Genomic DNA, 15,665 nt, shown 5'->3' with positions numbered 1-15,665 from the left:
CATTTATTTTGTCATATTAAAAATCAAGAGAAAAAAAAACACAATTTTAAATTAAAATTATGGTTTGCTAATTGATACTTAAATTTAATTGTTAAAGAGTCTGCCCAAGCCAAATTTGCTACTGCTTAGGGAACCTTCACAAATTCAACTTTAGGAAAAACGATAGTTTCACAAAATACTTTTTTTTAAAATTTTATTTTTGTGTTTCGCAAGAAACGAATAAATCCATATTTTTGTGTTGATTTTTTAATGTTATTCTTAATTTTCACAAATTATGTCTAAACTTTCACAAAATAAATACCTCTCAGAAAAACCTAGACAGACCCCTTTCATTAAATTCTCTATTTCATCTAGTCTTCAAATTTCAATTATGCATTTGTTTCAAAATGGTTGCTATGCATTCAAAGCTATGTATTATAATGAAAAATTATATTAATAAGTTAGAGCTTCTAAAATATTGTTATAATATTGCTTTCATATGAATTTAATTTTGATTAAACATTTATAAACTACTCTTAATCATAAACTAAAGTTCTTACAATGTGTTTGAAAAAAAATCAAAAAAATCTGATTTAAATAAAAAAAAAAAAACGGTTTAAATCAAAAAAATAACGAACCCTGGTTTTAGATAGGTTAGTCTTGACGTAACAGTCATGAGTAACAGTTGCAAATTCACAGCAATTCATGGGTGCCAACTCTACTGGATTTTGCCAGTTTCTCCTGGTCTACTGGTTTAATTAAAATTCTCCTGGTTTTTGTACATTTTAGAAAATTCCCTAAAATTGAGTAAATTCTCTAAAAAAAATCCCTATTGAAATAGAATTTTTTTACAGATTATTACTTACTTGATTAAATATTTAAAAGTATTACTAATACATAAGAAAGTGAACCTCATTTATATAAATCAGTTTAAAACTTTTTTTTGTTCTAAAAAGTTCAGTTTATTTTTATTCTGAGCTCTCTTTTTAAATTAATTAAAAAAATCTTTTTACTATCTTTGATTAATTAAATGCCTATTAATATTCAAAATTGTGAGTTAACATAATCGATAACATTTCAAGTATGTTTAATGTTAATCGTAACTGGAAAATATAGCAGTTTTTCTATTTTGATGACTATAAAATTCCCTATGTGTAAAATATTTATTACATTATGCAACAATTATCATGAAATTTATATATTTTCATAAAATCTACTGGATTTTATTCTATCCATGTTGGCAGCTATGGCAGTTATAAAAATAGCATATTATTTTCAAAAAAAGTATCATTTCATATTACGACGTAGTCTTCGTAAAACAGCCTTAATATACAGAGCATGCATTAAGTGATAGATTGCATTTAGAGCCCCATAACATCTCATGCACTGTTCGGAATGTTAAAAGAATTTTGTGTTTATGCTTATCAGAATACACAGCTATAAGTTTTATTTTTTATAGTATTAAAAATCACCTATAGGAGCAAAAATTTTGTCCTTCAATCTTAATATACAATAACTTGAGCATCAAGATGGCAGTCATATTAGACTACATTTGTAAATAACAATAAATGTTACTTCTTATTAACAAAAGAGCTTCAGTTGACGAATGTGCTTTAATTTATTGCACGCATAATTACTGAACCATTTATAAACATCATAGTACCATCATGTTAAAGATATTGTAATTTTCAAAACCATTTGGTAATGAACAAAAAAAATGACAAACAAGGCAATCCTTTTCTAGATTTAACTCTGCATTAACGACTTTATATTTATGTTTTCATTATTGGTGGTGGTAAATAAGTTTCATTTAAAATAAGAATTTTATTCACATATTGTCATATTTCTGTTATATGCATATTTTTCTAAATATGATGCCTATGGAAATAAAGTACATAAGCCTATGGAAATAAAGTACAAAAAAGTAATTCCTTGTTTATTTAAGTAATTCTTTGTTCTGTTTACATTGCATTTTTTTATTTATTTAATAATGCATTTATTCCAAGCTCTGTTAGAGATTATATAAAATTTTAATTTATGTGCTCAATTTTACATGCTTTATATGTTTTTAAATCTAAAGAGGGTTTTTGCTCTAATCTGCTCCAAGAACCAAATTTATTATGCTCCAAAAACACATATTTGCTGCTCTAAAATGATTATGCTGTTGATTCCAGGCCTGCTGCTGGAAAGTTAACTCAAAATGTTTTCAAACCAGTAAGAGCTAAAAGTTTTACATTAAAAATATTAAAAACTAAATTTGTTCATAAGATTGTAAAAACTAAGTTAAGATAATCTTCCCAAAAAAAGAATAGTTGGATTCAAAGGTTTTTAAAAGTTTTTAAGGCACGAAATGTTTCTCTGATTTTGCCTTCAACTTCATTCATTCATTAATCTATTTCAAGTATTGTTCTTTGTTAGTATAAAAAAATTAAGAATGAAAATGTTTAGGTTTAATGGATCTGGCTTCTAATGATTATGAACTCAGTACCAGTAGTTTTTGGACATGGGATGCAATCTATGAAATTCTGGGAGTAATTAAAAAAGATACAAGAGCCACTGAAAGCCGTTTATTTGTGAAAGTTGTAAAAGAAAAACTTCCTAGTATAATAGTTATGTGAGTAAATTCATCATCTTATTTTTTATATTTCTTGAGACTCTTAATTTTCAACTGCAGGGCTGATTGTGCTCCGGAAAAAATCCGGATTTCCGGATTTTTAGCTAACCGTGATCCGGAAGTTTCCGGAGATCGAAGGTTAAGACGTCTAAAAAAATCATTGATCACAAAGGTTTCCGGAAATCAAATTTTCAAAGGTGGAACTTAACTCAGTTTATTTTATTTGTTTGTAAGGGAGAGCTAGATATTTTATCAGCTTATATTCAAGATTAATATTCATTTTTTATCAGTAAATAGTTATTATAATCATAAACTCAACAAAGAAAGACATCTTGGTAAATTTCAATTACTTCTCCAAGTCATCATTGGTATGTGTAAATGGTATAGGTATGTGTACTATTTTAAATATATTTTAAGTAAACTAACAGGGTGCATAGCGTTTTTAAAAAGTGCTTCAAGGTGCTTATTTTCGATTGTCGTTTCTTAAAAGCCCTGAAATGTGCTTTTTTCATTGGGAGTTTTTAAAAAGTGCTTAATTTTCCCTTTTTCAAAATGAGATTTTTGCTTCGAATTATGCAAAAAGACGCGGTTCACATTGTTCTATTCAACGTTTTCATAATTAATTCAACCCCAATCTATTTCGCGTATAGTCACTCCGTGGCGTATGAAAGCGCTATTCGTTTTACATGATTCAAAATTTCATAATTTTGGACAATTGTCAAAAACAATTCCAAAACCTTTTTTTTTTTACATGACGGTTAAAACAAGATAAAACCGTCGATTGTCAAAAACTTTCCAACCCTGCCTAGTTATGATATTTTTTAAAGTGCTTAAAAATATTTTTTGAGTGCTTAAAAGGTGCTTATTTTTTGTTGAATAATTTGACCACGCACCCTGACTAAGAAGTATTGAGAAAAAGGAAAAAACCTTGTTTAATTTTTTTTTCTAATTTTCCGATTTAAAAAAAAAAAAAATTCTTACTCAAGAAATTTTCCGGAATTTCGACTTGGGCTCACAATCACCCCTGCAACTGTTAATTATTGTGCTTATGGATGCTATTGGAATCATGGATGTTAACATTTTAAAACATAATCTGTATTTTTAAATATCTTCAAAAATGTTCATAGTATGATATTGAGCTGCATATTGTACATCAAATAATGGTAGAACAAGCGTTCCAGAAAATGTACAGTAATAATCATAACTGATACAAACATAAAATCATCATCAGTAGTATACCTTTCTTTTTAGTAGTATACCTTTCTTTTTAATATAGTGAATGTTATTTTCTTTTATTATAAAAAAATTAAAATCAATATCATCAGTAGTATACCTTTCTTTTTAATATAGTGAATGTTATTTTCTTTTATTATAAAAAAATTCAAAATGAGGGGAAATTTTTTTTATTTTTTTAGACTGTGTTTATTTATTTATTTTGCCACTTTTTCCTCATCTGGAAAATTACTAACCTGTTGTACAATAGTATCATTGCTAAAGATAACTTTTTAAAAAGAAGGTAAAGTGGCTATGATTAAGTTTTATTTTTAAAAAAATAAATAAACGTAAAACGTGTGATTCTGAATGAAGGGAGAGGAGGACTGGTGTAGGCAGTTTTTATTTTTCAAAAAGCACCTATTTATCATTATTTTGAGCGTACTATCTTGCATTCATTAAAATTTTATTTTTATTTTTCATTCTGAATGATTACTAAGCTAATTTGGATAGGTAGTTTTTTAATATTTCTTTATTTAAAAAATCCCTGAATCCATTATTCAGGGAATATTTGTGTTTAACAAAAAAAATATTTTTTTTACTTTTTAATTCCAAAAAATGGTAGAATACAAATGAGAATTTACCAATAAGTAACTAATGCAAGAACACTCTGAAGTCTTCCATAGAAATTTTTGTCACATGATCCATTCTTTAGAGGAAATTTTGTCAAAGTAGCCATTGTTTTATATAAATTCTGACCCATGAGCCATTGTTCAGCAGGGGTCTGTCCAGACATTTTGTGAAAGGTCCGTTTTTGTAAAATTGTGAAAAAATTACTCGTAATTTGTGAATATAAAATAGATGTTAAGTCACATTCTTTCAACCAGGGTCTGCTTCTGTGAATTAGTGCAAATAGGGTCTGTTATTTCAAAAAAACTTTTTCAAGAAATTTTTAAATTGTAAAGACATACAAGAGTATGCTTAAAACTGTAAAATTATAATTAAAAAAATTAAATTTTTAAAAATAAACAGCAATTGCAGCTACTAAATTAGCGATGCAACATATAAATATTTGGTATTTAGCCTATACTGCTGAACCCAGAATATTCATTTTGGACGAATAAAGGAAGAAGTGTCTGCCGAAGACAAAATTTAGTTTACTTACATCTGTCTTTCTCCCCCCCCCCTTCCTGGAAAGAGTTTATTCGATTAACAAAACAATAATGAAGATAAACAAATTTGTGAAGGGTCCGATTAAAAGATAAGTTATTTTGTTAAGGGTCCGTTTTTAAGTTAAAATATTTTGTGAAGGGTCCATTTTTATGAAAAGATATTTTGTGAAGGGTCCATTAACGGACCCAAATTTCTTCGAAACAGACCCCTGTTCAGGAAGCATTTTGTTCAAGTAATCCATTCTTTGGTGAAGTTTTTGTTCAAATTACCCAATGTTCATCTAAAATTTTATAACAAAACTTATTTTTCTTGTGTAAAATATAAAATAATTGTTTTTGTTTTCATTTCAGGTGTGAAAAACAGATTGGTTGCTTTCCCAGAGAGAAGGGTATGTTCATAAATTCCAATTCATTCATTCCATTGAAAGTGGAATGCATAGAAGACTGTGGTGATGGCGATCTTAACTACGAATGGGAAGTTTCTGCAATTGATTTAGACTCACTAAAATTTACACAATTGGAAAATTGGGAGGAACATACCATTAGTTTGTTGCTTTTGAATTTTTATCTTTTATATACCATTAAAAATATTGTTTGCTGTATATGGTTTCATTTTTTTTAAATAAAATTCTCACTTTTAGAAGGAAACCTAAAATTGTCAGAAAATATAATTTGGGAAAGAGTTAATGTATAATGCAATTTTTTGCCAAAACCTGGAAAAATCTTGCAAAAAGCCTGGAATTTCAAATTTTATAATATCAATAAGTAGTCAAAGAGATTTAAAGTAAATAAGTCTAGCGTTTATTTTTTGACAAAATTCTTATGCAATGTACTAAATGTTTGTATATTTATAAAAATTAGAATATTAATTTATGATAAATAATCTTTTTTTTTTACTAAGTCGCATGTGACTTTTTTTTTAAAATTAAAATCACATTTATAGTTCAATATGCATTTAAAAATTAAGTTTTCTCTATAAATTAATATTTGTTCGATGTTGCAAGTAAGATATATGGTGACTGACAGTATGACTGATGTAGTCTACTAAAAAACTATGATACGTTACGTTTTTAATTTTTTATCCTGCGCAAGTTTTATACTATGAATATTGCTTTTGTTCATAATTTTATTTATTTGAGTGTTATAAATTAAATCTAAATTTCAATACTTATTGAATGAAAAAAATGTATATGTTCATGATGGATTATTGTCATGTATAACCAAAATGAAATCTGGAATTTTGTTGAACTTTTCTTGGAAAACAAGAAATTTTTTTTTCTTTTTATCAAGTGAGAATCTTGTTGAAATTGATGAAACTTTTTTTGTTCACTCCATTATATCTGCAAAATTTAGGAATTAGTTTCATATTTTGCATTTAATCATTATTTATTACCAATAAGACATTGTACTTATGAGATTTGGTGTGTCCTTCAAATAAACTTAAAAAGTTCAAACTACTCAAATTGTCCCTTTATGATTGAGTAAAATTAAGCAATTATTTGTTACTGATTTTAATCAATACTTTTCGATTGCTGCACAAATGTTTCGTTTGCAAATTCAAAATTTTGTGCGTTTCCGCCTTTTCACTACTTGCTATCACTTTATTCTTGATAGCTGTAATATCACCAATTTGATTAGAAGTAGCAATAAAGGAAACGATATTTTTATTCTTACATATTTTTATTTCCTTCGTTTTCTTTATTGCTACTTTTATTCTTTTTTTGAAATTTCTGCTGCTTTTTAGTGTGTTTTTTTCAAAGAATCTATTTATCTATCACCTATTTAATCTATTTATCTATTTAGAATTTTAAAAAAAATTTTGTTTTCTTTTAGAACCAATTTGATTAGCTTCTATTTAACTTTTATTTGAGTAGGTTATTGATCGAGTTATATAATAATTATATTCAAATCAATAAAGCCTAGTCTGAATGAGTTATTCATCGTATCTTTTGAAGTATTTTCTTATTTCTCTAAAATCTTCAACTGTATGAGTTAAAATATTGTCTAGGTTTTGTGAAGTGGCTGTACAGTACAAGATAAGACGGTTTAAAGCTTCACCTGGTGGAGAACTGCAATGATATGCAGCAGGGCTTATTTGTGGGTTTAATGCTTGTGCATTAATAATACTGAATATATTAACGTTTAGTTGAGTTTAATCCGTGTGTATTAATATTACTTTATATGAACATTTAGTTGGATATAATGCTTCTGTATTAATAATACTTAATATTTGAGTTATACTTAAAATAAAAGTGTTTGTGTAGGTATAGTGTTGTTAATTTCATTTAACAGAATAATATGTACATTCATATGTTTTCGAAATAAATGTATGAGCATCTGAAAGTTTCTCTTGTGAATGTAGAAATATGACGTTTTTTCAAACACCGATCGAAGAAAAAATTTAGCTAGAGTCATAGAGGATTATTAAATTAGTTCAAATCTATTTCTTGTGCACATTTTGACTAAACAAAAAAACATTTAAAATTGTGTTTTTTTTTCATGATTTTTGCACTATGGCATAGCAATATTATTTTAAGGAAAAAGTACTATTTATATCATTATTTTCAGTGTACAGACTCCTTTTTTGACTTTTCAAAATTTTCAAGCAATGCAATTCTCAATGTGTTCATTGAGCATATAGTACTCAATATCTATTTTTTTCCAGTTGATTATGATAGAATTGGGCTGAACCAAAGTTTGTACCATACTTTCTCAAGCTACAGGACATTTTCAGTGAAAGCTACTGGCATCAGACCAAATATGACTCCTGGTATATCATCTATATTTTTGACACTTAACGATCCACCTGAAAATGGAAAATGTGAAATCAATGCTACGTCTGGTAAAGCTTTACTTGACATGTTTTCAGTCAAATTCTCAGGTTGGATTGATAAAAATCAACATAATATTACAGATTATAGTATTTATGGTAAGCATGAATATTACTTATTATTCCTTTTATGATTTGTGTATTACTGGCTGATTATTACATACGAGTAAAAAAAATTTTTTTATAACTCTTAATTGAAAAAAAGAGAAATGCAGGGGCGCATAATGTGTCCCATAGTGCAAACGACATTCCGATAAAATTTAGGCAGGCCTGGAAAAATTTTGCATCTAATTAAAAAAACATGCTACAAAATTCTTTATTTTAAAAAAATATGTGTTTCTTTATGGAAGTTTTGCCGTTTATTCAAAAATTGTGTCAAATTAAATATTTTTTTTGTTTTTTAAAGAAAATATTATTATAAAAATATTTAAGCAATATATAAATTTTACATTCCAAAAATCTTTTGAAACAGCTATTGTCACTAGAAAAAGTTGCTGTTAGTTTAAAGATTCCAATAAATAAAAAAAAATTTTAAAAAAAATTCGTTATTATGAAATATTAGGCTTTTAGAATTTTCTGCACCCTTGGAAAAATATAATATGTACTTATATATTTTAAAATGCATCAGAAAATTCTTTAGAACCAAAAGATCTAGAAACTTTGAAACGTTTATAAAAGTCAAGTTGACTTCATTATCTCTAAAATCAAGCATCACTGGCAGCACTCAGTGAGCAGGTGGGCGACCACTTTGATCAGCTTGCGAAAAGACCAAGTACATGTGGAATCAGTCCTCCTTAAACCGTTCTACCATACACTGCTGAACTTTGCACTCAAGTCGTTTGGTTTCTGAAGCTGGGGAGGCACTCCTTTTTCAGAAGATCAAAATTGTGATGGCATGTCTTCAGACCATCCTCTGGGATGATCTCCCACACCGTCAAAAATAGCCACCCATGCAGCTCTAATGCAACATAATTAAAGTGCTATTTAAGTAATTGTAATTATTAATCAAAGAAATCAAAATATTTTAGACTGTAATTAATCTTAAATGGATAAAAGTTTATTAATTTTTTAGTTCCTTCTTTTAAAATTTCTTTTTAACATAGAAACTTTCAAAGTAAATGGTACAATGTCGTTACAAAAAAGAACAAAGCTAAAAGTTGTTTAAATGTTATTATTCCTTTACTGTATTCAGAGTGCAAGACAACATAATTTTTGCTTACATTAAAAAATTTAAATAAATCACACAATTGATGTTTTACCCATTCTTTTTTTTAAGAGAGAACAGGAGTGCCAACTATTATAATTCACCCCTGAATATTACGATTCCATAGTCTAGGTTAAGAATTTACAATTGAGGAATAAAAAATATTTTTATTCCTCAAAAAAATATTTTATTTATAGAATTAGATTTTGTGAATTTCTGTAATAATCTGTTTAAGAGTTATTAAACCTTATTTTAATAACCAATCTGCGATTAGTTTTTTCTACTCCTTAAAAAAAATTCTTAAAACAATTAATAAAGTAACAAACGACTTGATAGAATTGTGAAGTAAAAAATCACATTCCTCCCTTCTAAAAAGTTAAAATTCTGAAACTTTATCTTCTTACCCAAGGGAAAGAGCATAAACTCAAGTCTGAAATGCTGTGAGCAAAACTTTTTGGGATCTCATCGCAGAATGATAATAAAAAATTAAAAAAAACCATAAGGAATGACTAGTTCTAATTTAACTAAAGACTAAAACATTGATTCCAAGTTATCCATTCAATTTTATTATGAAGTATAAAATTTAGTGTTGTATCATTTTTAACTTAAAATAACTATTAAGTATGAAGTTTTTTATTTATGAGTTAATTCATGCATAATTTTATTATTACATAACTATATAGAATTAAATTTTATATTCACCTCAAAATTACAATAATGTGAATTCCATATACACTAACTGTCAATATCTATGTTTTATTGTACTTCTGATTACTGAATGTTAATTTAAAAAGTTTGCACCTATTATTAAGTATGACATTTTTTATTTATGAGTTAATTCATGTGTAATTTTATCATGATAAAACTGTATAGAATTAAGTTTTATATACACCTCAAAATTACAATAATTTAAATACTGTAATTGTAAATATGTATGTTTTATTATACTTCTGATTACTGAATGCTAATTTAAAAAGTTTGCACCTCTGTAAGAAAAAAAAGATCACTCCATATTTTTGAAACTATTTTAATTTCAAGTATGTAATAGATTCTTAGATTTTGGCACTTTAAACTGTACCAGAAAGAAGTTTTGAGAAAGGTGATTTTTGAAATTTTTGTATTAAAAAATTTAAAACTGTTAAAAGAAAAAATGATTGTCTTTTTTTTGCACTGGAAACCAGTTTTAACATTTTATAGTTAAAAGATAATTAGAATTTTTAAGCAATTTTGAAAATCTGGTTAAATGGCGAGTTGCTCTCTTGATGTCCAAATTTTTGGATTTTAATGCAATGCCTCTTGAGTTATAGGAGCGAAACAAACTCTTTCTTTTATTATTAATTCACATTTTAATATTTTATTCCTCATATTATGGGGTTCAAGCATGAGATTCTTCCCAATTTTGGCGGAATTTCCAACATACCAAATTTTAGAAGAAAGAAAATTATAAAAAAATGCTATATTAAGTATCTATTTTTATTCAATATTTCCACATTATTTCATTGTTTTACTTTATGAGTACTTTATTTCCTTTAATTATAATTTTTATTTAAAGCTTAATAGTTTTTCGATCTGTCAATGTACATGTATACTAAAAAATTACTTTAAATAAATATGTAAATAATTTAAATGTTTTCTTTTTGTGCAAAATAGTTATACTAGCTTTTTTTTTATTTTTTATTTTTTTTTTCATTTTCTCATGATATGTTTTTCAGACTTTTTATTGCTTTTCCACTCTCATACTTAAAGGTTAGAACAGATGAAAATGGAGTTCCTTCTGGCTCTGCTTGGATAATTTAAATTTGTTCTTTTAAAGTATACTGCATTTGCTGAAATGGTTTTTAAGCTTTCAATTTTAAAATATTAAAATTACTTACAGATCATGTCTTATTAGGTGCTAATTAAGTACTAATTCCTAATTGGCTACTAATTAGGAAAATTTAAAAAAAAAATTTTTTTTTTTTTGCAGAATTATTTGCTGTAGTGCGTATTAATTTTGTCTCCTGATTGCACCATTAGCAAATTGTGATTCCTTAAAAATCATTATTTTATAGAATTTCTTCGTTAACATATGTTAACAAATAAGTAATAATATGTGAGTCATAAGTTAGCAAACTTTGTAATTCACTTCACTCATTTGTGCAAAAAAAATGCCTGGTTTCTTAAACGCAAACCTTACACTTCTGTCTGTTATCATATTTTTATTGATTTTTCAAACCGTCCGTATTTTTGGAACACCATATATATTTACCATTCCATTGAATTTATTTTATTTTGATGGTTTATTATTTCTAGCATTTAGCTTTTAAGCATAATATTACTATTTATTTAGCTTAAATAAATTCTACTGTGTTTATTAATAGCATTCTATGTTGTATTGATATTTTTTTTAATTGAATTTCTATGTTTGTAAATTTCAAACTATTTCTCTCTGTATTTAGTAAGAGTTGGAGAGGAACTACTTCGTATTTTGTATGGAGAGAAGCAGATTGTTGATGTTGTTTTACCGTATGGAGATCTCGAAGTTTTATGTACAGTTAGTGATCAATTCAAAGCAACTACCACATATAGTATTGCAAACTTTTCTGTAAGTATATTCAGTTTTATACAGATCTAGAATAATTGAAAAAGTTTTAACTTTAATTAAGTTAAAATATTCACTGACAATAAGTTGATTTTAAATTATTTTTAAAATTCAAGCTTATATTTTATCGTTCTTTTTTTAATAATCTGAACTAATTTAGCATTTTGATAAAATTGTTCTTGAAAGTTGAAAGCTTATAAATCCTCGAAGTTCTTTACATCAAATATAATTTTTATTTATTAATTACATAATTATGTGTTTTATGTAATATCTATATGCATTTATATTAAGTAATTATTGCCATAATCTGAATTTTAATATTTTCAGAAGAAAAATATTTTTTAATCATAAAAATTTTTTGTGAAGTAATACCATTTGCAAATACTGCTTAATTTAGGTGAAACAACACTTTAAACTTTCTTTTAAAAGATGATGAAATGTTTAGTACTACATGTTTAGTACTACATGTTTAGTAATGTTTAGTATCTTGAAAATCTAGATTTCTCAGGGGTATGGAAGATTATTTTCCATACCCCTGAGAGCATAAAAGTTACAGTTCCAAAACTATAAAAAATAAGTGTGATTTAATCTAAAGCCCATGTTGTTTTTCGTATTTTTTTTTAATGAATTTCTGTGTGGCGCTTTAAATTTCATTATTTTAATGTTATATGAATTTTAAATCTGCGTATTTTAAAATCTGTTATTGATTATTTTTTCTTCCTTTGTTTAAGTACTTGATTTGAATCAAATGAATTATGAATTTTTCATGGTCTTGACGTTCAGTACATCCAACAACACAGTGTTTTAGGCATTTTTGCATGATTTTTAAAATCCTGATATTTTTAATTAGGTATTATTATAATTCACGAATTTGAAATCCAGCAATTAAGTATTCACTATTGGACATGTTTGATTCTATCCTAAATTCGTTCGGTTTTGAATTTTTATGTAGCACTCCATGTTATTGATCTCTTTATTTTTTTTAAAAAAAAAACATATTTTTAATTAAAAAAAATATTACAATGTAGTTTTTTTCAACAATGACATTTTTAATCATGCATTTGAGTTGCTATTTGTGTTTTTATTCGGCTCTGTATTTTTAACAACTTCATTTTGAATTCACATGGCCTTATCGGTCATTTTTCATCAGTAATTGCGCTATAGCACAATATTATTACAATATCTGTACTTTCGCCTTTGATTCACACCAATTTCGTTTTAAATTCTCCTAGTCTTGTCGATTGTTTTTCAACAGTTACATTTCAACAGCTCTTTGAAATAAATTTATTAATAAATTATTGCAACAAGCAACTTCTGCGTTTTAAGCATTTATTAAATTGATTTGTCTAATTTTTTTCTCATCATGAATTTAACAAAAATTGTCTAGATTTAGAGAATTTTCTGATTTTTAGAAGTAAGAATTTTCAAAGTTCCCCTCTATTACATATCTTTTTTCAAAAGATTGAAATGACTTTTTTGAACTTCATATTACATCATAACGATTGAATAGATACACAAAGTATGAATTTTTAACTAAGTAACAAATATTTAGCTTTCTTTCATTTTCTTCTTTAAGGATAAAAACTCTACACCATTCAAAATATTTTAAAATAAGTCTCTATATTTCTTGTTATCTATTTATTATTCTTTTTTACCATTTGTATTTGACGTTATTTTATTTCTAGCAAAATTACTACAATTTGGAGATGTGCCTATGTGTTTTCTTTTTTATAATTTTTTTTGTTTGTTCAATGTTTTATTTGTTCAATAAAAATTGAAAGTGGTTAGCAATCTTTTTTTATGCTTCTATGTATTTATTAATTTTTGACTGTTTATTCTTATGCAGCTAACAAAATGTATATTTACAGATTATAAAAATAGTATACATAATTGGAATTTCATTCAATTGATAGAGCACTGAAAAATGGGTAATTAAGTACTTGGCTATAGTGGTGTGATGTGAGGTAGGAGTTTTACTATATTTCTTCTCTTCTTAGACTCTTTTATCGTAATCTAATAAAAAAAAATTGCGTGCTGTTGAGGCAGCCAAGGCCTGCAAAGGGCTGTTGCGCTCCTGAAGAAGAAGAATAAAAAAAATTAAAGCTTATACTTCCCTGATGGGTACCAACTTGTCTTGAAAATATGGTGACCCGTTATTGTGTTGTGAGGGAGAACTGACCCTTCTTGTCTAGGGAACTTTCAGAATGAAATGATCAGTTTCCATTCTTTTATCATTGCTTACATGGCAAGTAATGCCACAGAGGGACTGAAAAGTAAAAAATAATTCTCTTTATCCCACCAGCACCTACATTTATGGCCTATACTATTTTTCTAAATTATATAGCTTTGGTTTAATCGCCTCTGTCTCATTGTTTATTGATTGTATCTAATCTAAAAAGGTTTATTGAAATAAATGTTTTTTTTTATCATGAACTTATTTCAGACAACATTACCCACTGAAGAAGAACTTGAAGAATATGAATCAAAGAGACCTTTCGAAAGAAGTCTTGCTGAAGGCAAAATGTCACTGGCATCTCAAATGGTTATTGCCAAGAATTCAATCTTAATGGAATACAGAAACCGCAAAGGTGTAAATGACAGATTTGGTATGTCAAAACGTTTAATTATCATTTAACTTTGTTTCATTTTTATCTATCTATGCCGTAGAACCTTGCTAGTCTGAATTAATTTGAACTGATGACTGTTCAATTTACTATAAATAGAATTTTTTCAAAATTATAATTGTAATTGATGATTATTGTTTATGATTGCTCTGCAATAGTTGTTTAACACGTAATTATTACCATTGCAAGCATAAGCAAAGCTCTGTCATCTAGTGTGCTCTGAGTAATCTTCAACATTGTATCACTAGTTCTATTCAGTTGATGAACAAATTACATTAACCTATGTAGTTATTATTTTTTATGCTTTAATTTGATTCATATTTACATGATCTTACATTTTTAATATGATTTTACAGTTCGATATTATATTCCAATATTTAATTATGTCATTTTATATTAATTTTATTAGTTTTATTCCTTATTAAAATCACTTCAATTTATTTACTCCAAAAATTGTTTATTTTTCTAATAACTTTGCTTGAATTCTAATTAAATTAATATTTTTTGTGAGAATTTATTTCATTTGAAAATTCAATTTCTTATTAATTAAACATGATAAGGCATTTGATGTTGATTGTTATAATGGATTGTTAAAAAAGTACAGGGTGTTTCGTAATATCCACCATTAATATGTATTTGTCATAGAAAAATGTTTGTAAATAATAAAGCAAAAATATTATGCATATTGGAAGTGAACATTAATATTTAACTGGGAAATAAATTAGATGGATTAAAACTATCAAAAAACCAAATGAGTTGCAGAACTATTAAGGTGGTTAACAAAATGTGAATGTATTTAAGTCTCCTTAGATAATCAAACTAGAATTTGATGTTAGTTTTTTATGCCTTCTTTTTCTTAGTCTATGTTTTTAATTTATTTTTTTCCGCATTTTAATGCTTGTTTACAATCCCTAAAGTGGATAGTTTTTTTCACTTTATCTTTATAAAGGTTATATTCTATGTCGCAAGATGTTTCTTTGTATTTTTCTGCTATGTGGTGCAAATTCTGGAAACTTGTGAAGTACCTATCTGGAAGGAATGCTAAGTAACTATTTGAGGTGAAAATGTCGTCTTTTGAGAAAAGTGTTGCTTATCTCTTTCTAGTCTCAATTTGTTCATTCTCATTGCCCTTAATAAATATTTTATAATCTTTGTCAAAAATGATGTCAATAAAGTTTTCTGTATCGAGATCAGAAACTAATATTTTAGGTGAGAAAAAACAAAACTATTGAAAACTAGCAAATCTAAGGAGGACGATAAGTGTAAAATATCAAAACCCATTAAAACTTATTTAATTGCCTATTAAAACTTGTGTTTATAATAATCACCTTTACTCTTTTTTTAGTTTAATCGAACAGGTTTTAAAGATTTTTCTCAATATTGATTTTTCCCACTTCAAAATTGTCTTTTACTTTTTAAGTACTAATTTCTAACCCCTAATGTGTTTGC

At 26.5% G+C, this 15,665-nt stretch overlaps 1 protein-coding gene across 1 annotated transcript in view; it reads left to right on the top strand.

The window, feature by feature from the left end:
• The first annotated feature begins 2,423 nt into the window (after positions 1-2,423).
• Positions 2,424-15,665, top strand: part of LOC122269722 (polycystin-1-like protein 2) — a 51,790-nt gene continuing 38,548 nt past the window's right edge. Inside the window, exons 1-5 of the mRNA XM_043044131.2 lie at positions 2,424-2,593; positions 5,329-5,522; positions 7,643-7,906; positions 11,450-11,595; positions 14,036-14,198. Of these exons, the coding sequence (XP_042900065.2) occupies positions 2,433-2,593; positions 5,329-5,522; positions 7,643-7,906; positions 11,450-11,595; positions 14,036-14,198 (928 nt within the window). The 5' untranslated portion in view covers positions 2,424-2,432. The remainder of the gene's footprint in view (positions 2,594-5,328; positions 5,523-7,642; positions 7,907-11,449; positions 11,596-14,035; positions 14,199-15,665) is intronic.

This window comes from Parasteatoda tepidariorum, chromosome 10, assembly GCF_043381705.1.
Source record: "Parasteatoda tepidariorum isolate YZ-2023 chromosome 10, CAS_Ptep_4.0, whole genome shotgun sequence".
Classification (NCBI taxonomy): domain Eukaryota; kingdom Metazoa; phylum Arthropoda; class Arachnida; order Araneae; family Theridiidae; genus Parasteatoda; species Parasteatoda tepidariorum.
The sequence above is the reverse complement of the archived record's forward strand: the minus strand, read 5'-3'. Positions and strand labels throughout refer to the sequence as shown.